The 23,829-nt window shown below is 52.7% G+C and overlaps 1 protein-coding gene across 8 annotated transcripts in view; it reads right to left on the bottom strand.

The window, feature by feature from the left end:
• The window catches only part of DNAI3 (dynein axonemal intermediate chain 3), a 100,979-nt gene that overhangs the window by 825 nt on the left and 76,325 nt on the right, over positions 1–23,829 (bottom strand). For all 8 annotated transcript variants that reach the window (XM_083157883.1, XM_083157889.1, XM_083157886.1 and 5 more), the window contains 6 exons: positions 13,348–13,478; positions 10,986–11,049; positions 8,548–8,678; positions 6,353–6,557; positions 2,503–2,594; positions 112–234 (listed from right to left, as the gene is read on the bottom strand). In XM_083157883.1, the coding sequence (XP_083014009.1) occupies positions 112–234; positions 2,503–2,594; positions 6,353–6,557; positions 8,548–8,678; positions 10,986–11,049; positions 13,348–13,478 (746 nt within the window). The remainder of the gene's footprint in view (positions 1–111; positions 235–2,502; positions 2,595–6,352; positions 6,558–8,547; positions 8,679–10,985; positions 11,050–13,347; positions 13,479–23,829) is intronic.

The raw sequence follows: 23,829 nt of genomic DNA, 5'->3' as shown, positions 1-23,829 counted from the left end.
CGGTCCTCACTCTGAAGCGGGTGCAGTAGGATTCCAGCAGAATGGGGGCCGCTGATTTGAGTTCTCCTCCCCGGAGTATTACACGCTCTCACAGGACCAGCAGCCACTTACAGCTTTCCTGCTGAGGTCTCGCCGCTCCAGCGCCGTCTTCTCTGCCAATCGGATGGTTTTCCGCTGTTGATAATATTCTAAATGTTTTACCTCCCTTTCGAAGTAATGCTGGACACTGGCACTCTGAGGGGAGAGCAGAACAGGGGTCACCAGCCCGCAGATTAGGCATCAAAGCTGCACAATTACATCTCATCTGCAACTTATACAGAGCAGATGTTCCAGCATATCAGATGTGGACTACACACACTGGCCCACAGGGGTACCGGGGAATCCCCAGCGTGCACCGCTGTCTACACACATGGTGGGACTGGCCCACAGGGGTACCGGGGAATCCCCGGCAGGCACAGCTGTCTACACACAGGGTGGGACTGGCCCACAGGGGTACAGGGGAATCTTCAGCGGGCACTGCTGCCTACACACAGGGTGGGACTGGCCCACAGGGGTACCGGGGAATCCCCGGCGGGCACCGCTGTCTACACACAGGGTGGGACTGGCCCACAGGGGAATCTTTAGCGGGCACTGCTGCCTACACACAGGGTGGGACTGGTCCACAGGGGTACCGGGGAATCCCCGGCGGGCACCGCTGTCTACACACAGAGTGTGGGACTGGCACACAGGGTTACAGGGGGATCCCCAGCGGGCACCGATGTCTACGCACAGGGTGGGACTGGCACACAGGGTTACAGGGGAATCCCCAGTGGGCACCGATGTCTACGCACAGGGTGGGACTGGTCCACGGGAATCCCCAGCGGGCACTGTTACCTACACACATGGTGGGACTGGCACACATGGGTACAGGGGAATCCCCTGTAGGCACCGCTGACTACACACAGGGTGGGACTGGCACACAGGGTTACAGGGGAATCCCCAGCGGGCACCGATGTCTACGCACAGGGTGGGACTGGCACACAGGGTTACAGGGGAATCCCCAGTGGGCACCGATGTCTACGCACAGGGTGGGACTGGCCCACAGGGGTACCGGGGAATCCCCGGCGGGCACCGCTGTCTACACACAGGGTGGGACTGGCCCACAGGGGAATCTTTAGCGGGCACTGCTGCCTACACACAGGGTGGGACTGGTCCACAGGGGTACCGGGGAATCCCCGGCGGGCACCGCTGTCTACACACAGAGTGTGGGACTGGCACACAGGGTTACAGGGGGATCCCCAGCGGGCACCGATGTCTACGCACAGGGTGGGACTGGCACACAGGGGAATCCCCAGTGGGCACCGATGTCTACGCACAGGGTGGGACTGGTCCACGGGAATCCCCAGCGGGCACTGTTACCTACACACATGGTGGGACTGGCACACATGGGTACAGGGGAATCCCCTGTAGGCACCGCTGACTACACACAGGGTGGAACTGGCACACAGGGTTACAGGGGAATCCCCAGCGGGCACCGATGTCTACGCACAGGGTGGGACTGGCACACAGGGTTACAGGGGAATCCCCAGTGGGCACCGATGTCTACGCACAGGGTGGGACTGGCCCACAGGGGTACCGGGGAATCCCCGGCGGGCACCGCTGTCTACACACAGGGTGGGACTGGCCCACAGGGGAATCTTTAGCGGGCACTGCTGCCTACACACAGGGTGGGACTGGTCCACAGGGGTACCGGGGAATCCCCGGCGGGCACCACTGTCTACACACAGAGTGTGGGACTGGCACACAGGGTTACAGGGGGATCCCCAGCGGGCACCGATGTCTACGCACAGGGTGGGACTGGCACACAGGGTTACAGGGGAATCCCCAGTGGGCACCGATGTCTACGCACAGGGTGGGACTGGTCCACGGGAATCCCCAGCGGGCACTGTTACCTACACACATGGTGGGACTGGCACACATGGGTACAGGGGAATCCCCTGTAGGCACCGCTGACTACACACAGGGTGGGACTGGCACACAGGGTTACAGGGGAATCCCCAGCGGGCACCGATGTCTACGCACAGGGTGGGACTGGCACACAGGGTTACAGGGGAATCCCCAGTGGGCATCGATGTCTACGCACAGGGTGGGACTGGTCCACGGGAATCCCCAGCGGGCACTGTTGCCCACACACATGGTGGGACTGGCACACAAGAGTACGGGGGAATCCCCAGTGGGCACCGCTGTCTACAAAAAGGGTGAAATTGGCCCACGGGTATTCCCGGTGGGCACTGCTGCCAACACACAGGGTGGGGACTGGCCCACAGGGGAATCCCAATGACCCTCTGGAGAAAGCTCCGCTGCAGGTCTGGTACTCGGTATAACATGTAATTTTGCCTCCACTCTGGGTACATGAAAGAGGCATTAGTGAGGGGAGGGTCTCTGGAAGTATTGGTACAGCGGCCCCATTGCTCTGGGGCCCACAATGTTTTGTCTCCTATATAGAAGTAACACGAAACAAACCTCATTGGCGGAGGGGTGATGTAGGGTCCAAGGTATTTCCAGGACGTGCAGCGTTCCGTTGTCATCGGCCAGTGCCAGGAAATGCTGCTTCCCTGCAGGGACACAAAGAGCGCGAATCTCATCAGCGACGGCTCACGGTTTATTAATAATAATATAGATGATGAGATGTGGACCCCAACAGTGTAACCCACATATGGGAGACGTCCGGGTGTTCTGCCTTATTGGGTGCCAGGAATACAGCGCAGTAACCGGCGGTACAAGGGTGAGGGGGGAATACAGCGCAGTAACCGGCAGTATAGGGGTGAGGGGGGAATACAGCGCAGTAACCGGCAGTATAGTGGTGAGGGGCGAATACAGCGCAGTAACTGGCGGTATAGGGGTGAGGGGGAATACAGCGCAGAAACCGGCAGTATAGAGGTAAGGGGCGAATACAGTGCAGTAACCGGCAGTATAGGTGTGAGGGGGGAATACAGCGCAGTAACCGGCAGTTTAGGGGTGAGGGGCGAATACAGTGCAGTAAACGGCGGTATAGGGGTGAGGGGGGAATACAGTGCAGTGACAGGCAGTATAGGGGTGAGGGGGGAATACAGTACAGTAACCGGCAGTATAGGTGTGAGGGGGGAATACAGCGCAGTAACCGGCAGTATAGGGGCGAGGGGGAATACAGCGCAGTAACCGGCAGTATAGGTGTGAGGGGGAATACAGCGCAGTAACCGGCAGTATAGGTGTGAGGGGGGAATACAGCGCAGTAACCGGCAGTATAGGGGTGAGGGGGAATACAGCGCAGTAACCGGCAGTATAGGGGTGAGGGGGAATACAGCGCAGTAACCGGCAGTATAGGGGTGAGGGGGGAATACAGCGCAGTAACCGGCAGTATAGGTGTGAGGGGGAATACAGCGCAGTAACCGGCAGTATAGGTGTGAGGGGGGAATACAGCGCAGTAACCGGCGGTATAGGGGTGAGGGGGAATACAGTGCAGAAACCAGCAGTATAGGGGTGAGGGGCAAATACAGCGCAGTAACCGGCAGTATAGGGGTGAATACAGCGCAGTAACCGGCAGTATAGGGGTGAGGGGGGAATACAGCGCAGTAACCGGCAGTATAGGTGTGAGGGGGAATACAGCGCAGTAACCGGCAGTATTGGTGTGAGGGGGAATACAGCGCAGTAACCGGCAGTATAGGTGTGAGGGGGGAATACAGCGCAGTAACCGGCAGTATAGGTGTGAGGGGGAATACAGCGCAGTAACCGTCAGTATAGGGGTGAGGGGGGAATACAGCGCAGTAACCGGCAGTATAGGGGTGAGGGGGGAATACAGCGCAGTAACCGGCAGTATAGGTGTGAGGGGGGAATACAGCGCAGTAACCGGCAGTATAGGTGTGAGGGGGGAATACAGCGCAGTAACCGGCAGTATAGGTGTGAGGGGGGAATACAGCGCAGTATAGGTGTTAGGGGGGAATACAGCGCAGTAACCGGCAGTATAGGAGTGAGGGGGGAATACAGCGCAGTAACCGGCAGTATAGGTGTGAGAGGGGGAATACAGCGCAGTAACCGGCAGTATAGGTGTGAGGGGGAATACAGCGCAGTAACCGGCAGTATAGGTGTGAGGGGAGAATACAGCGCAGTAACTGGCAGTATAGGTGTGACGGGGGAATACAGCGCAGTAACTGTCGGTAAATGGGGAATGTATGGGATGTCGCCCTCTTGGCACACCAGGTCCCACAAGACTCTTCTTGCCCCAGAAATCTTTTTTTTTTCACAACAAAACTGCCAGTTAGATGCACGAGGAGACTGCGCTGAATAATGTAGTCTCAGGAATCGGCCCAGAAACCACACCGACACTACAAAGCCCAGCAAGCGCTCCTCATGCCGTCTCTTTCTTTACACTAGCGGTAGCATGTCACCTTCCAGCTGCCGTAGAACTATGGATCCCAGCATGTCCTAGCACAGTTTTAGCATGGTCATAATGCAAAACTGTGGAAGGGCATGCTGGGATGTGTAGTCCCACAGCAGCTGGTTGGTGGAATGTGTAACATCTGCCAGGAATCCCTGTAAACGGCAGTGATGCAGCTGGTACACAGCCCTCTGGCGGATGAATAATAGCACGTACATGTACGTATGTATGTATGTACTGTACGTATGTCTGTTGGTATGTATGCACTGCGCATGTATGTATGTATGTACTGTACGTATGTCTGTTGGTATGTATGCACTGCGCATGTATGTATGTATGTACTGTACGTATGTCTGTTGGTATGTATGCACTGTGCATGTATGTATGTATGTATGTACTGTACGTATGTCTGTTGGTATGTATGCACTGCGCATGTATGTATGTATGTACTGTACGTATGTCTGTTGGTATGTATGCACTGCGCATGTATGTATGTACTGTACGTATGTCTGTTGGTATGTATGCACTGCGCATGTATGTATGTATGTATACGTATGTATGTATGTACTGTACGTATGTCTGTTGGTATGTATGCACTGTGCATGTATGTATGTATGTATGTACTGTACGTATGTCTGTTGGTATGTATGCACTGCGCATGTATGTATGTATGTATGTACTGTACGTATGTCTGTTGGTATGTATGCACTGTGCATGTATGTATGTATGTATGTATGTACTGTACGTATGTCTGTTGGTATGTATGCTCTGTGCATGTATGTATGTATGTATGTATGTATGTACTGTACATATGTATGTTGGTATGTATGCACTGCGCATGTATGTATGTATGTATGTATGTATGTACTGTACGTATGTCTGTTGGTATGTATGCACTGTGCATGTATGTATGTATGTACTGTACGTATGTCTGTTGGTATGTATGCACTGCGCATGTATGTATGTATGTATGTACTGTATGTATGTCTGTTGGTATGTATGCACTGCGCATGTATGTATGTACTGTACGTATGTCTGTTGGTATGTATGCACAGCGCATGTATGTATGTACTGTATGTATGTCTGTTGGTATGTATGCACTGCGCATGTATGTATGTACTGTACGTATGTCTGTTGGTATGTATGCACTGCGCATGTATGTATGTATGTATGTACTGTACGTATGTCTGTTGGTATGTATGCACTGTGCATGTATGTATGTATGTACTGTACGTATGTCTGTTGGTATGTATGCACTGCGCATGTATGTATGTATGTACTGTATGTATGTCTGTTGGTATGTATGCACTGTGCATGTATGTATGTACTGTACGTATGTCTGTCTGTTGGTATGTATGCAGTGTACGTATGTCTGCTGGTATGTATGCATTGAGCATGTATGCATGTACTGTACGTATGTCTGTTGGTATGTATGCACTGCGCATGTATGTATGTACTGTACGTATGTCTGTTGGTATGTATGCACTGCGCATGCATGTATGTATGTACTGTACGTATGTCTGTTGGTATGTATGCACAGCGCATGTATGTATGTATGTATGTATGTACTGTACGTATGTCTGTTGGTATGTATGCACTGCGCATGTATGTTGGTATGTATGCACTGCGCATGCATGTATGTATGTATGTATGTACTGTACGTATGTCTGTTGGTATGTATGCACTGCGCATGCATGTATGTATGTATGTATGTATGTACTGTACGTATGTCTGTTGGTATGTATGCACAGCGCATGTATGTATGTATGTATGTACTGTACGTATGTCTGTTGGTATGTATGCACTGCGCATGTATGTTGGTATGTATGCACTGCGCATGCATGTATGTACTGTATGTATGTATGTATGTATGTACTGTACGTATGTCTGTTGGTATGTATGCACTGCGCATGTATGTATGTATGTACATATTGTCCAGCACACATCCCAGCCACTCACCTGAGACAATGGAGGGTTTGATATAAGTGATAGCCGCTGCCGTTATGTTCTGGCTCTGGGAGGGCTCATGCGTCTTCCCCAATAAGTCCCATATGTCCACGTTTCCATCCTCTTTGCCAATGTAGAAGACCCCAGCTCGGGACAATGACCAGTGGGCAGCCGTCAGTCTCTTCTGGGAGCAGCAGGACTGGAGGATCGGCCCGGTCTGGAAGGAAGAGTGCAGTCTAGCCCAGAGCTTCTCATACTCCTCTCCCACCTCCCCGAGGAATATCCCTGCTTGGGCACAGATGGTTAAATCAAATCACCTGTGCTCAGCCATGGATATTCCCAAAACCTGGAGTGTCCGTGCGCTTTAAGAACTAAGGGCCAGATGTACTAAGCCTTGAAAACTGATAAAATGGAGAGTGAGGTTTCAAACACAGTATGTAGCAGAAAAGAAAGGGGTTTTTGGAACGCTCAGAATGTAGTATTTAAAAAATATATATAATAAATAAAAAAAAAAAAATTGAAATGATCAATTGGGTATCACATGAAAATATAAATTCATTTAATTAATCGCATATAATAAAAACACAATTATTAATAGAAATAAGTAAAAATAGATATTGCACTAATATAATATACTCAATGGCATACAGTAGACCACTTATTGGGGAAATGGGAAAGTTGAAAGGACAATGGATACTTAAGTGAGTCCCGCTTGTTCCAAGATTGTGCTCTCCTCCCGTTGGATATTGTAATCCCCACAAAGGGAAGGGGGAGTGGGGATGATCCGGATTCGACTGGTATTTAGGGTGTCCGTGTACCCTGCTGGAGACCTTGATTCTTATATCCACTGGTGGGCAAAAGATGGAATTCCTCACGTCTCGGATTGGCTCCAAGGATTATGCAGGTGGTGGTTACCCAAATTTGTATATCCAGTTTAGGGGTTCCGGAAAAGTGATGGGGTAGTCCGTGGGGGGACAGGAGGAGCAGCTGGTTCAAGGGGGTGGATTGAGTAGTGTCCAGAGTCCAAGGATTGTGGTTCTTACTGACGTGTTTCGTTGTGCTAAGACAACTTTATCAAAGGTGTGCCACAGTTAGTATGCTCTGGGTTTATATACACACTAACAGGAAGTGCATTATCACATACAGAAAACAATTACCCAATTGATCATGTAAAAAATACTAATAATAAGCGTCCCTACATTCCTTAAATAAGACAAATGTAGGGGAATCCTATAGGAGGCAGTCATAGTATGGAAATCACAGTAAAATATAGAGTATATAAACTGTCCAACTTCCGGCCGGTGGAACGCATGCATCCAATAAAGCGGTTCATTATATTCTTAGCCAAGCATTTATGTGCGCTTTATTAGAGCCCCCATTTCCGGGTGTATGGGGAGGTGGAGGCTTGGGGAGTGAGCGGGCGGATGTAGGATGCCCCGCCGCCCGCTCACTCCCCCTTCCCTTTGTGGGGACTACAATATCCAACGGGAGGAGAGCGCAATCTTGGAACAAGCGGGACTCACTTAAGTATCCATTGTCCTTTCAACTTTCCCATTTCCCCAATAAGTGGTCTACTGTATGCCATTGAGTATATTATATTAGTGCAATATCTATTTTTACTTATTTCTATTAATAATTGTGTTTTTATTAATGCAATTAATTAAATGAATTTATATTTTCATGTGATACCCAATTGATTATTTCAATTTATTATTTTTAAAATTTATTATATATTTTTTTTTAAATACTACATTCTGAGCGCTCCACAAACCCCTTTCTTTTCTTCTACATACCTTGTTGTTAGGGGACTGAACCCCCCCTCTGTGTGAGCAGCCCACTTAACAGCCCACCCCATAAGCGCTTTTATCACCTGGGGTGATTCCTGTGTCTCGTTTGAGGTTTCAAACACAGCCTGGGAATTGGGAGTTAGCAGCTGATTGGCTGGTAGTTTATCACTTACTAAGGCTTAGTACATATGGCCGTAAGCGTGAGAAGGATGGCACTAAATTATTAACCGCAGCAATAATACAGCAGTGAGCACAATGACCGCTCGGGATGGGATGACGCCCACTCCCCGGTATAACGTCCTGGGAACGATTTACCAGCTTATATCTAATTACCGTCAGCCCGGCTACAATGAGACATCGGGTGCGACCTGTCACCATGGTAACTGGAAGTAACGGGATACATGGCGCCGCCGCACTTACAGTGACTCCTTCTCTCCATATGGCGAAGTTCCAGCCTCCGACGGTGAGAACAATGTCCTTCAGGAATGGAGACCTCTGCACGGTGTGGACCAGGCCGTCATGTATGATGTGCGCTTGTGTGGGTCTAGAACCTGCAAACAACAGACACACACGGTAAATGGCGGCCACACTAGTGACACTGATAACGCCTCGCACGCGTTTCACCATTACATTATCACTCTTCTCCATTACTCAGAGGCAGCTGTCCTGTGGCGAGAACTACAAGACCTTCTAGTCCTGCACAAACATCTGGAATACAGATCATCGGGGAAACGCTCTGAGCCTTTATTTACCATTGGGGACAGGTTACTTATGGACGCTTGATCAGGACTTTGCTCCAATGCGCAGCGCCGCTCCTGACCTATAAATTATCTCTTTGGGATGACAGCCACACCCCTTATCTACAGGTCCCGCCTAAGTGGATGGCCACACCCCTTATCTACAGGTCCCGCCTCAGTGGATGGCCACACCCTTTATCTACAGGTCCCGCCTCAGTGGATGGCCACACCCCTTATCTACAGGTCCCGCCTCAGTGGATGGCCACACCCCTTATCTACAGTTCCTGCCTCAGTGGATGGCCACACCCCTTATCTACAGGTCCTGCCTCAGTGGATGGCCACACCCCTTATCTACAGGTCCTGCCTCAGTGGATGGCCACACCCCTTATCTACAGGTCCTGCCTCAGTGGATGGCCACACCCCTTATCTACTGGTCCTGCCTCAGTGGATGGCCACACCCCTTATCTACAAGTCCTGCCTCAGTGGATGGCCACTCTCTCTCTCATATATATCTATCTGTTGGCAGTGAGTGAAACTACGTCTCTTTCTCTCTCACACATGCACAAACACAGAGGCAATCACAGGGTAGCAGACTAGCTTTCGAAGCACTTGCTTTGAGCGGGCCTACTAGTGTGTATAATTTTATATATATATATATATATACACACACACACACACACACACACACACATATACACACACACACACACACACTCTTATATAATATCCTGTTGATGTGGCACTAACGTTAAATTATCTCTCAAACACGTCTTGTCATAGTCAACATTTCTTTAATCACACTTCGTACTCAGGACAAGTTGTTCTTGTACCGCGAGTGCCACCATCAACAGGTTGTTATTGAGCCCCGGTCCGGGAGGTAGAGGAGTGCTACTCCACAAAGATAGATATATATAGATCACAGATAAAGGCTTGACGAAGCCGCATTGATTACCAACTTTTTGATAAAATTTAATCTTTCGTTGGTACTTGTGTATTATCACGGTGCCCATCGCATCGCATACCACTAATTAAGGTATGCGATGCGATTTTTAATTGTACAAGCACCCTGATGGGTGATTACTATGTTAAATGCACCCCCATTGTTAACGCCACCCCCACTATCAACACCAACTCGAAGCGTGGCGAGCGCAGCGGTACGCGTCCTCCGACCTTTTCATACCCCCACTATCCACGTCGGCGTGGAGTTGATTTTCGAGCCCGAATCATGGCGAGCGCAGCAAGCCCCACGTGGGGACGCGGAATACATGTGAAGTAATCAGTGTCCCCTCGTGGGGCTCACTGCGCTCGCCATGATTCGGGCTCGGTGGCTCGCTGCGCTCGCAACACTATATAACATCAACTCTAGACCGACGTGGATAGGGGGGGTATGAAAAGATCGGGGGAGGCGTACCGCCGCCATGCTTCGGGTTGGCGTTGAAAGTGGGGGTGCCGTTAACAATGGGGGTGCATTTAACATAGTGATCACCCATCAGGGTGCTTGTACAATGCAATGTTAATTAACCCTGATACATAAGTATCAGGGTTAATTAACATTGATGTTAAAATGTGACACTGTAGGTACCCTGTCTAGATGATGGCCATTATTGTATAAGGATTTAATGATATTGACTATGGTCACATTCTAAATGAATTATTGGATGATATGGATTATCGTTACTTGATATAATATATACACTGTTATATATGGTTATTATATGTATATCAGCACACTTGCTCAAACTGTTGTCCGGCCGCAGGAGCGACTTTGTTTTTAATGTGTTTGTTTGACATGGTTGCCCGGCAGCAGGCTCCGGCTATGTGCGACGTCTTGTACGGGCGTCCACTTCCGGTAGCGGCAGTCCTGGACGATTTGTGGGAGCGCGGGTGCTGATGGTTTAGAAGGTGACATATGGTCATGTAACGGTTTGTACCCTGACGACGAAAGATTGAATTTTTTTTAAAATGTTTGTAATCAACGCGGCTTTGTTTTCCTGAGTGCCACCGAATTGGATACTTTATGTGTGACCGCTGACCCGCGTTCTCTGTAAGGATAGGTATAGATGGGAATCTGGGGGTGGGGCACCCCCAAAATGTAACTTTGCAGATTTCACCCCAACTTACTTATAAGCCGCCCCGTATCCCCGTCTTTTTCCATCTTCCAGTCGGTGTACACCAGCGCCCCATCCTACAATCAGGTTAGGAGAGGAACTGGAGTTAGTGAGCAGTTACAGTACGCTTGCGGCTAGAATCACTTCTGCCTTTTGACATTTCCCATCATGCACTGGGTCCACGTATACCTGGAGGGGGAATATAATAGTGTGGCGAGCGAACAATCCAGCTGAAATAAAATAACCTACACTACAGAAATTATAGATAAAATAAAAACCGCTGTGAGGACATCTGCAACTTCCGCCCTCACATAACGTCACAGTTATAGCGCCTGTAGACACAACCGTTACAGTGCAGCAATAAAGGAAACGCAGTGGTCAGGATAATGATTACACATGTGATTGGCTGGAAACCACGTTCTGCTGTAGTCAGCGTGTATACTATGCATGCGTGTGATTGGCTGGGAACCACGTTCTGCTGTAGTCAGCGTGTATACTATGCATGCGTGTGATTGGCTGGGGGAACCACGTCCTGCTGTAGTCAGCGTGTATACTATGCATGCGTGTGATTGGCTGGGGAACCACGTCCTGCTGTAGTCAGCGTGTATACTATGCATGCGTGTGATTGGCTGGGGGAACCATGTCCTGCTGTAGTCAGCGTGTATACTATGCATGTGTGTGATTGGCTGGAGAACCACGTTCTGCTGTAGTCAGCGTGTATACTATGCATGCGTGTGAATGGCTGGGGGAACCACGTTCTGCTGTAGTCAGCGTGTATACTATGCATGTGTGTGATTGGCTGGAGAACCATGTTCTGCTGTAGTCAGCGTGTATACTATGCATGCGTGTGATTGGCTGGGGGAACCACGTCCTGCTGTAGTCAGCGTGTATACTATGCATGTGTGTGATTGGCTGGAGAACCACGTTCTGCTGTAGTCAGCGTGTATACTATGCATGCGTGTGATTGGCTGGGGGAACCACGTCCTGCTGTAGTCAGCGTGTATACTATGCATGTGTGTGATTGGCTGGGGAACCACGTTCTGCTGTAGTCAGCGTGTATACTATGCATGCGTGTGATTGGCTGGGAACCACGTTCTGCTGTAGTCAGCGTGTATACTATGCATGCGTGTGATTGGCTGGGAACCACGTTCTGCTGTAGTCAGCGTGTATACTATGCATGCGTGTGATTGGCTGGGGAACCACGTTCTGCTGTAGTCAGCGTGTATACTATGCATGCGTGTGATTGGCTGGGGGAACCACGTCCTGCTGTAGTCAGCGTGTATACTATGCATGCGTGTGATTGGCTGGGGGAACCACGTCCTGTTGTAGTCAGCGTGTATACTATGCATGCGTGTGATTGGCTGGGGGAACCACGTCCTGCTGTAGTCAGCGTGTATACTATGCATGCGTGTGATTGGCTGGGGAACCACGTTCTACTGTAGTCAGCGTGTATACTATGCATGCGTGTGATTGGCTGGGGGAACCACGTTCTGCTGTAGTCAGCGTGTATACTATGCATGCGTGTGATTGGCTGGGGAACCACGTTCTGCTGTAGTCAGCGTGTATACTATGCATGCGTGTGATTGGCTGGGGGAACCACGTCCTGCTGTAGTCAGCGTGTATACTATGCATGCGTGTGATTGGCTGGGGGAACCACGTCCTGCTGTAGTCAGCGTGTATACTATGCATGTGTGTGATTGGCTGGGGAACCACGTTCTGCTGTAGTCAGCGTGTATACTATGCATGCGTGTGATTGGCTGGGAGAACAACGCCCTTCCTATGCATGGGTGCGATTGGCTGGGGGAACCACTCCCTTCCTATGCATGGGTGTGATTGGCTGGGAGAACAACGCCCTTCCTATGCATGGGTGTGATTGGCTGGGGGAACCACGTCCTTCCTATGCATGGGTGTGATTGGCTGGGGGAACCACGTCCTTCCTATGCATGTGTGTGATTGGCTGGGAAAACCACATCCTTCCTTTGCGTGCGTGTGATTGGCTTGGGGAACCACGTCCTTCCTCTGCATCCGTGTGATTGGCTGGGGGGAACCATGTCCTTCCTATGCATCGATGTGATTGGCTGGGGGAACCACGTCCTTCCTATGCATGGGTGTGATTGGTTAAAGCTAGGGTAGCCAACTCCAGCCTCGAGATCTGCCAACAGTTAATGATTTCGAGGTCTCCTCCCAGAATCACAAGTGAAGTAATTAGCTCCACCAGTGCATCTTTTAAAATGTGTCAGTGAGTAATGAGTGCACCTGTGCAGCAGCTAGGTGATATAGGAAATGTGAACTGTTGGTAGCTTAGTGTAATTGGCTAGTCTCTAGAGTAACCACGGCCTACTGTCTATATATCGATATGAAATGATCGATCTTACTTCAGTTGCAGCAAAATAATCAGTGCAGACATCCTCCAGGACTTTGGCGTTTTTGGCCGACGTCGCTCTTAAACTTCTGTAGTTAATTCCCCCTTCGGACTTGTCCTCTTTGAGCTGGGCCTTCAGTTTGTCTGCAGAGAGGAGGAGGAGATATATTACAGAGGACGCCCATTGGTAATTGGTGTATTTATTACATTGGTCGTATGTCTGATATGGTGCTGTAATGTGAGAGATGGGGCTCACACCATGATATGTGTGGTATAGTGCCCCCTGCGCACACCAGCCTGCCCCTGATATGTGTGGTATAGTGCCCCCCTGCGCACAGCAGCCCGCTCCCGACGTGTGTGGTATAGTGCCCCCCTGCGCACAGCAGCCCGCTCCCGACGTGTGTGGTATAGTGCCCCCCTTCGCACAGCAGCCCACTCCCGACGTGTGTGGTATAGCGCCCCCCTGCGCACAGCAGCCCACTCCCGACGTGTGTGGTATAGTGCCCCCTGGCACACAGCAGCCCACTCCCGATGTGTGTGGTATAGTGCCCCCCTGCGCACAGCAGCCCACTCCCGACGTGTGTGGTATAGTGCCCCCCTGCGCACAGCAGCCCATTCCTGACGTGTGTGGTATAGTGCCCCCCTGGCACACAGCAGCCCACTCCCGACGTGTGTGGTATAGTGCCCCCTGGCTCACACCAGCCTGCCCCTGATATGTGTGGTATAGTGCTCGCTGACGCACAGCAGCCCACTCCCGACGCGTGTGGTATCGTGACCCCTGGCATAGAAGCAGCCTGCCCCTGATATGTGTGGTATCGTGACCCCTGGCATAGAAGCAGCCTGCCCCTGATATGTGTGGTATAGTGCCCCCTGGTGTACAGCAGCCTGCCCCTGACATGTGTGGTATAGTGCCCCCTGTCACACAGCAGCCTGCCCCTGACATGTGTGGTATAGTGCCCCCTGGTGTACGCACAGCAGTCTGCCCCTGACAGGTGTGGTATAGTGCCCCCTGGTGTACGCACAGCAGTCTGCCCCTGACAGGTGTGGTATAGTGCCCCCTGGTGTACGCACAGCAGTCTGCCCCTGACAGGTGTGGTATAGTGCCCCCTGGTGTACGCACAGCAGTCTGCCCCTGACAGGTGTGGTATAGTGCCCCCTGGTGTACGCACAGCAGCCTGCCCCTGACATGTGTGGTATAGTGCCCCCTGGTGTGCGCACACCAGCCTGCCCCTGATAGGTGTGGTATAGTGCCCCCTGTCACACAGCAGCCTGCCCCTGACAGGTGTGGTATAGTGCCCCCTGGTGTACGCACAGCAGCCTGCCCCTGACATGTGTGGTATAGTGCCCCCTGGTGTACGCACAGCAGTCTGCCCCTGACAGGTGTGGTATAGTGCCCCCTGGTGTACGCACACCAGCCTGCCCCTGACAGGTGTGGTATAGTGCCCCCTGGTGTACGCACAGCAGCCTGCCCCTGACAGGTGTGGTATAGTGCCCCCTGGTGTACGCACAGCAGTCTGCCCCTGACAGGTGTGGTATAGTGCCCCCTGGTGTACGCACAGCAGCCTGCCCCTGACAGGTGTGGTATAGTGCCCCCTGGTGTACGCACAGCAGCCTGCCCCTGACAGGTGTGGTATAGTGCCCCCTGGTGTACGCACAGCAGCCTGCCCCTGACAGGTGTGGTATAGTGCCCCCTGGTGTACGCACAGCAGCCTGCCCCTGACAGGTGTGGTATAGTGCCCCCTGGTGTACGCACAGCAGCCTGCCCCTGACAGGTGTGGTATAGTGCCCCCTGGTGTACGCACACCAGCCTGCCCCTGACAGGTGTGGTATAGTGCCCCCTGGTGTACGCACACCAGCCTGCCCCTGACAGGTGTGGTATAGTGCCCCCTGGTGTACGCACAGCAGCCTGCCCCTGACAGGTGTGGTATAGTGCCCCCTGGTGTACGCACAGCAGCCTGCCCCTGACAGGTGTGGTATAGTGCCCCCCTGGTGTACGCACAGCAGCCTGCCCCTGACATGTGTGGTATAGTGCCCCCCTGCGCACAGCAGCCCGCTCCCGACGTGTGTGGTATAGTGCCCCCCTTCGCACAGCAGCCCACTCCCGACGTGTGTGGTATAGCGCCCCCCTGCGCACAGCAGCCCACTCCCGACGTGTGTGGTATAGTGCCCCCTGGCACACAGCAGCCCACTCCCGATGTGTGTGGTATAGTGCCCCCCTGCGCACAGCAGCCCACTCCCGACGTGTGTGGTATAGTGCCCCCCTGCGCACAGCAGCCCATTCCTGACGTGTGTGGTATAGTGCCCCCCTGGCACACAGCAGCCCACTCCCGACGTGTGTGGTATAGTGCCCCCTGGCTCACACCAGCCTGCCCCTGATATGTGTGGTATAGTGCTCGCTGACGCACAGCAGCCCACTCCCGACGCGTGTGGTATCGTGACCCCTGGCATAGAAGCAGCCTGCCCCTGATATGTGTGGTATCGTGACCCCTGGCATAGAAGCAGCCTGCCCCTGATATGTGTGGTATAGTGCCCCCTGGTGTACAGCAGCCTGCCCCTGACATGTGTGGTATAGTGCCCCCTGTCACACAGCAGCCTGCCCCTGACATGTGTGGTATAGTGCCCCCTGGTGTACGCACAGCAGTCTGCCCCTGACAGGTGTGGTATAGTGCCCCCTGGTGTACGCACAGCAGTCTGCCCCTGACAGGTGTGGTATAGTGCCCCCTGGTGTACGCACAGCAGTCTGCCCCTGACAGGTGTGGTATAGTGCCCCCTGGTGTACGCACAGCAGTCTGCCCCTGACAGGTGTGGTATAGTGCCCCCTGGTGTACGCACAGCAGCCTGCCCCTGACATGTGTGGTATAGTGCCCCCTGGTGTGCGCACACCAGCCTGCCCCTGATAGGTGTGGTATAGTGCCCCCTGTCACACAGCAGCCTGCCCCTGACAGGTGTGGTATAGTGCCCCCTGGTGTACGCACAGCAGCCTGCCCCTGACATGTGTGGTATAGTGCCCCCTGGTGTACGCACAGCAGTCTGCCCCTGACAGGTGTGGTATAGTGCCCCCTGGTGTACGCACACCAGCCTGCCCCTGACAGGTGTGGTATAGTGCCCCCTGGTGTACGCACAGCAGCCTGCCCCTGACAGGTGTGGTATAGTGCCCCCTGGTGTACGCACAGCAGTCTGCCCCTGACAGGTGTGGTATAGTGCCCCCTGGTGTACGCACAGCAGCCTGCCCCTGACAGGTGTGGTATAGTGCCCCCTGGTGTACGCACAGCAGCCTGCCCCTGACAGGTGTGGTATAGTGCCCCCTGGTGTACGCACAGCAGCCTGCCCCTGACAGGTGTGGTATAGTGCCCCCTGGTGTACGCACAGCAGCCTGCCCCTGACAGGTGTGGTATAGTGCCCCCTGGTGTACGCACAGCAGCCTGCCCCTGACAGGTGTGGTATAGTGCCCCCTGGTGTACGCACACCAGCCTGCCCCTGACAGGTGTGGTATAGTGCCCCCTGGTGTACGCACACCAGCCTGCCCCTGACAGGTGTGGTATAGTGCCCCCTGGTGTACGCACAGCAGCCTGCCCCTGACAGGTGTGGTATAGTGCCCCCTGGTGTACGCACAGCAGCCTGCCCCTGACAGGTGTGGTATAGTGCCCCCCTGGTGTACGCACAGCAGCCTGCCCCTGACATGTGTGGTATAGTGCCCCCTGGTGTACGCACAGCAGCCTGCCCCTGACAGGTGTGGTATAGTGCCCCCTGGTGTACGCACAGCAGCCTGCCCCTGACATGTGTGGTATAGTGCCCCCTGGTGTACGCACACCAGCCTGCCCCTGACAGGTGTGGTATAGTGCCCCCTGGTGTATGCACAGCAGCCTGCCCCTGACAGGTGTGGTATAGTGCCCCCCTGGTGTACGCACAGCAGCCTGCCCCTGACATGTGTGGTATAGTGCCCCCTGGTGTACGCACAGCAGCCTGCCCCTGACATGTGTGGTATAGTGCCCCCTGGTGTACGCACAGCAGTCTTCCCCTGACATGTGTGGTATAGTGCCCCCTGGTGTGCGCACAGCAGCCTGCCCCTGACAGGTGTGGTATTGCCCCCCCTGGCACACACCAGCCTGCCCCTGACACATGTGGTATAGTGCCCCCCTGGCACACACCCTGAATTGTATACACAGGGATTGGTATCAGACACATACTGAGGGGGAAATGTACTAAGACGAGACGTCTAATTTAACTGGGATATTGCTACGGGCAACCAATCAGATTCTACTTCTTATTTATTTAGCACATTAGAATGTGCTAAATAAATAAGAAGTAGAATCTGATTGGTTGCCCGTAGCAATATCCCAGTTAAATTAGACGTCTCGTCTTAGTACATTTCCCCCTCAGTATGTGTCTGAAACCAATCCCTGTGTATACAATTCAGGGTGTGTGCCAGGGGGCACTATACCACACATGCCAGGGGCAGGCTGCTGTACGCCAGGGGGGCACTATACCACACATGTCAGGGGCAGGCTGGTGTGTGCCAGGGGGGCACTATACCACACATGTCAGGGGCAGGCTGCTGTGTGCCAGGGGGCACTATACCACACATGTCAGGGGCAGGCTGCTTTGTGCCAGGGGGCACTATACCACACGTCAGGGGCAGGCTGCTGCGTGATAGGGGGCACTATACCACACATGTCAGGGGCAGGCTGCTGCGTGCCAGGGGCGTGCCAGGGGGGCACTATACCACACATGTCAGGGGCAGGCTGGTGTGTGCCAGGGGGCACTATACCACACGTCAGGGGCAGGCTGCTGCGTGATAGGGGGCACTATACCACACATGTCAGGGGCAGGCTGCTGCGTGCCAGGGGCGTGCCAGGGGGGCACTATACCACACATGTCAGGGGCAGGCTGCTGTGTGCCAGGGGGCACTATACCACACATGTCAGGGGCAGGCTGCTGTGTGCCAGGGGGCACTATATCACACATGTCAGGGGCAGGCTGCTGTGTGCCAGGGGGCACTATACCACACATGTCAGGGGCAGGCTGGTGTGTGCCAGGGGGGGGCACTATATCACACATGTCAGGGGCAGGCTGCTGTGTGCCAGGGGGCACTATACCACACATGTCAGGGGCAGGCTGGTGTGTGCCAGGGGGGCACTATACCACACATGTCAGGGGCAGGCTGCTGTGTGCCAGGGGGCACTATACCACACATGTCAGGGGCAGGCTGCTTTGTGCCAGGGGTCACTATACCACACATGTCAGGGGCAGGCTGGTGTGTGCCAGGGGGGGCACTATACCACACATGTCAGGGGCAGGCTGGTGTGTGCCAGGGGGGGCACTATATCACACATGTCAGGGGCAGGCTGCTGTGTGCCAGGCGAGGCACTATACCACACATGTCAGGGGCAGGCTGCTGTGTGCCAGGCGAGGCACTATATCACACATGTCAGGGGCAGGCTGGTGTGTGCCAGGGGGGGCACTATATCACACATGTCAGGGGCAGGCTGCTGTGTGCCAGGGGGGGCACTATACCACACATGTCAGGGGCAGGCTGGTGTGTGCCAGGGGGGGCACTATACCACACATGTCAGGGGCAGGCTGCTGCGTGCCAGGGGGCACTATACCACACATGTCAGGGGCAGGCTGCTGCGTGCCAGGGGGCACTATACCACACATGTCAGGGGCAGGCTGGTGTGTGCCAGGGGGGCACTATACCACACATGTCAGGGGCAGGCTGCTGTGTGCCAGGGGGCACTATACCACACATGTCAGGGGCAGGCTGCTTTGTGCCAGGGGTCACTATACCACACATGTCAGGGGCAGGCTGGTGTGTGCCAGGGGGGGCACTATACCACACATGTCAGGGGCAGGCTGGTGTGTGCCAGGGGGGGCACTATATCACACATGTCAGGGGCAGGCTGCTGTGTGCCAGGCGGGGCACTATACCACACATGTCAGGGGCAGGCTGCTGTGTGCCAGGGGGGGCACTATATCACACATGTCAGGGGCAGGCTGGTGTGTGCCAGGGGGGGCACTATATCACACATGTCAGGGGCAGGCTGCTGTGTGCCAGGCGAGGCACTATATCACACATGTCAGGGGCAGGCTGGTGTGTGCCAGGGGGGTACTATACCACACATGTCAGGGGCAGGCTGCTGTGTGCCAGGTGGGGCACTATACCACACATCTCAGGGGCAGGCTGCTGTGTGCCAGGTGGGGCACTATACCACATATGCCAGGGGCAGGCTGGGGTGTGCCAGGGGGGCACTATACCACACATGTCAGGGGCAGGCTGCTGTGTGCCAGGTGGGGCACTATACCACACATGTCAGGGGCAGGCTGCTGTGTGCCAGGTGGGGCACTATACCACATATGCCAGGGGCAGGCTGGTGTGTGCCAGGGGGGCACTATACCATAAATGTAATGTATCTCTTCATGCATGCCATCTAAGAGACAATAATTCTTCTTTCCAATTTTGGTGTATGCCACACATCAGACCACAAGGTGCAACTCTGAGAGGCAATGGAGTCATCTGCTGCCAGGCTCCTGCTCCCAAGGGGGAACCTCCCCTCCCCTGCCAGTTTGATTCAATTAATGGAGGCCGTTGATATTGCTTCTGTGACTCCCCCTCCCAGCAGGACCGTAGACATCACACTCTCTGTATTCTAGCTATAATATGTGCACGTGTCACACCCTGTATTAGAACCCATGACCTGTACCACTAGAAGCAGACACCTTACTGATCAAGCTGTTTGCTCCTGCATAGGAAGCGTGCGTTACTACACTACTACAGAGCTCTGCCTAATAGGAACACATAGCGCTATCAGTGCGGTGTCTGCCTGCAGTGAGACAGGTCACAGGTTCTAATCCTTACTGTGCAGGAACACATAGCGCTATCAGTAAGGTGTCTGCCTGCAGTGAGACAGGTCACAGGTCCTAATCCTTACTGTGCAGGAACACATAGCGCTATTAGTAAGGTGTCTGCCTGCAGTGAGACAGGTCACAGGTCCTAATCCTTACTGTGCAGGAACACATAGCGCTATCAGTGTGGTGTCTGCCTGCAGTGAGACAGGTGACAGGTTCTAATCCTTACTGTGCAGGAACACATAGCGCTATCAGTAAGGTGTCTGCCTGCAGTGAGACAGGTCACAGGTTCTAATCCTTACTGTGCAGGAACACATATCGCTATCAGTGCGGTGTCTGCCTGCAGTGAGACAGGTCACAGGTTCTAATCCTTACTGTGCAGGAACACATAGCGCTATCAGTAAGGTGTCTGCCTGCAGTGAGACAGGTCACAGGTCCTAATCCTTACTGTACAGGAACACATAGCGCTATCAGTAAGGTGTCTGCCTGCAGTGAGACAGGTCACAGGTCCTAATCCTTACTGTGCAGGAACACATAGCGCTATCAGTAAGGTGTCTGCCTGCAGTGAGACAGGTCACAGGTCCTAATCCTTACTGTGCAGGAACACATAGCGCTATCAGTAAGGTGTCTGCCTGCAGTGAGACAGGTCCTAATCCTTACTGTACAGGAACACATAGCGCTATCAGTAAGGTGTCTGCCTGCAGTGAGACAGGTCACAGGTCCTAATCCTTACTGTGCAGGAACACATAGCGCTATCAGTAAGGTGTCTGCCTGCAGTGAGACAGGTCACAGGTCCTAATCCTTACTGTGCAGGAACACATAGCGCTATCAGTAAGGTGTCTGCCTGCAGTGAGACAGGTCACAGGTCCTAATCCTTACTGTGCAGGAACACATATCGCTATCAGTGCGGTGTCTGCCTGCAGTGAGACAGGTCACAGGTTCTAATCCTTACTGTGCAGGAACACATATCGCTATCAGTGCGGTGTCTGCCTGCAGTGAGACAGGTCACAGGTTCTAATCCTTACTGTGCAGGAACACATAGCGCTATCAGTGTGGTGTCTGCCTGCAGTGAGACAGGTGACAGGTTCTAATCCTTACTGTGCAGGAACACATAGCGCTATCAGTGTGGTGTCTGCCTGCAGTGAGACAGGTGACAGGTTCTAATCCTTACTGTGCAGGAACACATATCGCTATCAGTGCGGGGTCTGCCTGCAGTGAGACAGGTCACAGGTTCTAATCCTTACTGTGCAGAAACACATAGCGCTATCAGTAAGGTGTCTGCCTGCAGTGAGACAGGTCACAGGTCCTAATCCTTACTGTGCAGGAACACATAGCGCTATCAGTGCGGTGTCTGCCTGCAGTGAGACAGGTCACAGGTCCTAATCCTTACTGTGCAGGAACACATAGCGCTATCAGTGCGGTGTCTGCCTGCAGTGAGACAGGTCACAGGTTCTAATCCTTACTGTGCAGGAACACATAGCGCTATCAGTAAGGTGTCTGCCTGCAGTGAGACAGGTCACAGGTCCTAATACAGGGTGTGACTGCTAAGCAATGTATTTGTTTAAAACAAATGCTAATCTGGGCAATGTAACAAGATTTATAGAATATCTTCTGTATTTTTCTTTTACACTTAAGATAATGTGTAACCAATATTTATTCTGTGGCTGCGGGTCCCCATACGCTGATGGCCCAGCTCTCAGTAATGACTGATAACATGAGGGAACCAGGGACAGGCTGGTGTATAACCAGGGGAAGCGTTGGCTGAGGCCCTGGAATGCTGGAATTTAGCTGTACATAGGCCGGCGCTGCAGCATTCCTCCCCGAGATCCCGTTCTCCTTATATAGTGATGGCACTGCTGGGGCTCATTACTGCAGGATGCAGGGGATAAAGTCAGGATATTCGGATACTGGGAACGGAAGTGACCTTAGTGAGGAAACATGTAGCGAGGCTAGAGGTGCGCTGGGCCCCTTACATGACGCAGACAAGCACGGCCTGTACTGCTCTGTATGTGCTGGGGAATCCATCTGGAGATATAGATATATAGATATATATATATATATATCAGGAACCGCGGCACTGGGGACTTCCTCACAAAAAAACGACAAACAGCCGATTAATGTTGACGTTTCAGCCCTTTATTCTCAAAACAGCTTACAAACAGAAAAGCCCGAATAAAGGGCTGAAACGTCAACATTAATCGGCTGTTTGTCGTTTTTTTGTGAGGAAGTCCCCAGTATATATGTGTGTGTGTATATATATACACACACACACACACACATATAATATACGGTGCAATGGAGGGTTCTACAGCTGGGGACAATGGGTTACAGGGTTACAGATAAGGATCCAGCGAGGATAATGTCAGAATGAGCAGGAACCAGCCCATATCTGCAGGGGTGCCGGACAGGTTCCCGACAGTCATTTACCCGACGTCGGGATCCCGACTGTCAAAATGCCGACAGCCGGGTGCCCGACGGCCACCCACTATTTTCCCTCGTGGGAGTCCACGACCCCCATAGAGGGAGAATAGAATAGGTGTGGCGAGCGAAGCGAGCCACTGTGCCCGCAGCATGGCGAGCGCAGCGAACCCGCAAGGGGCTTTTTTGCGCTCGCCATGCTGTCTGACTCCGGGCAGTCGGGATCCCGATGTCGGGATAATGACTGTCGGGATAATGACTGTCGGAGTCCCGTACCACACCCATCTGCAGGAACAAAGTTCCTGGAAATAACAGATAGTGTGGCGAGCGCAGCGAGCCCCACGAGGGGACGCAGAATACATGTAAAGTAATCCGTGTCCGCTCGCCACGCTTCGGGCTCGTATTCCGTGTCTGCTCGCCTCGCTGCGCTCGCCGCACTATCTAGAATCAACTCCACGCCGGCATGGATAGTGGGGATATGAAAAGGTCAGAGGACGTGTACCGCCGCCTCTCGCCACGCTTCGGGATGGCGTGGATACTGGGGGTTACATCTCATTGTAAGCACCCACCACATCTCATGGCATGGGTGCTTGCACAATAAAAAATCGAAATGCAACGCATCGCATGCCGCAATATTCAAGGGGGATGCGATGCAATGAGATTTTCAGGAGCCCATACGATGGAAATCGTGGGCGCCGTTCTAGGAAACAAGTACCGATAAATCAAAGCAAAAGTAAACACACACACACATAATATATATATATATATATATATATATATATATATATATATATATATATACACATACATACATACATACATATATATATATATATATACACACACACACACACACTAGTGGATTCATCGTGCCCTACTGGTGCTCTTCCCACAGTCGTAAGGGGCTGCGCCCCCTTAATTTGTGAACATTTGTATATGAGAAAGATGGTTAGAATTGTATGTAAGATGCCTGTATTGCAACTTGAGTTATAGGTGAAATGTGTTAAATAGAGAGCATATGATGTGGAAGGGGGTGTGTATTGTTTTGTTTAATTAAAAAGCGGTTACAGAGTAAGATGTACATTGATAGTGTGGAGGGTACAGTGACATTTGTGGGTGTGGGGGCTGTGTGTGCATGTTGTTTAGGTGTGTGTGTGCAATAGTATAGTAGGGTGTTTTTGAGTCAGCGGCTCCCCACTGGCGGAGGTCACGACACAGGAAAACAGGAGGC

This window comes from Crinia signifera, chromosome 8 (genome assembly GCF_055691185.1).
Source record: "Crinia signifera chromosome 8, ASM5569118v1, whole genome shotgun sequence".
In the NCBI taxonomy this organism is placed as follows: Eukaryota; Metazoa; Chordata; class Amphibia; order Anura; family Myobatrachidae; genus Crinia; species Crinia signifera.
The sequence above is the reverse complement of the archived record's forward strand: the minus strand, read 5'-3'. Positions and strand labels throughout refer to the sequence as shown.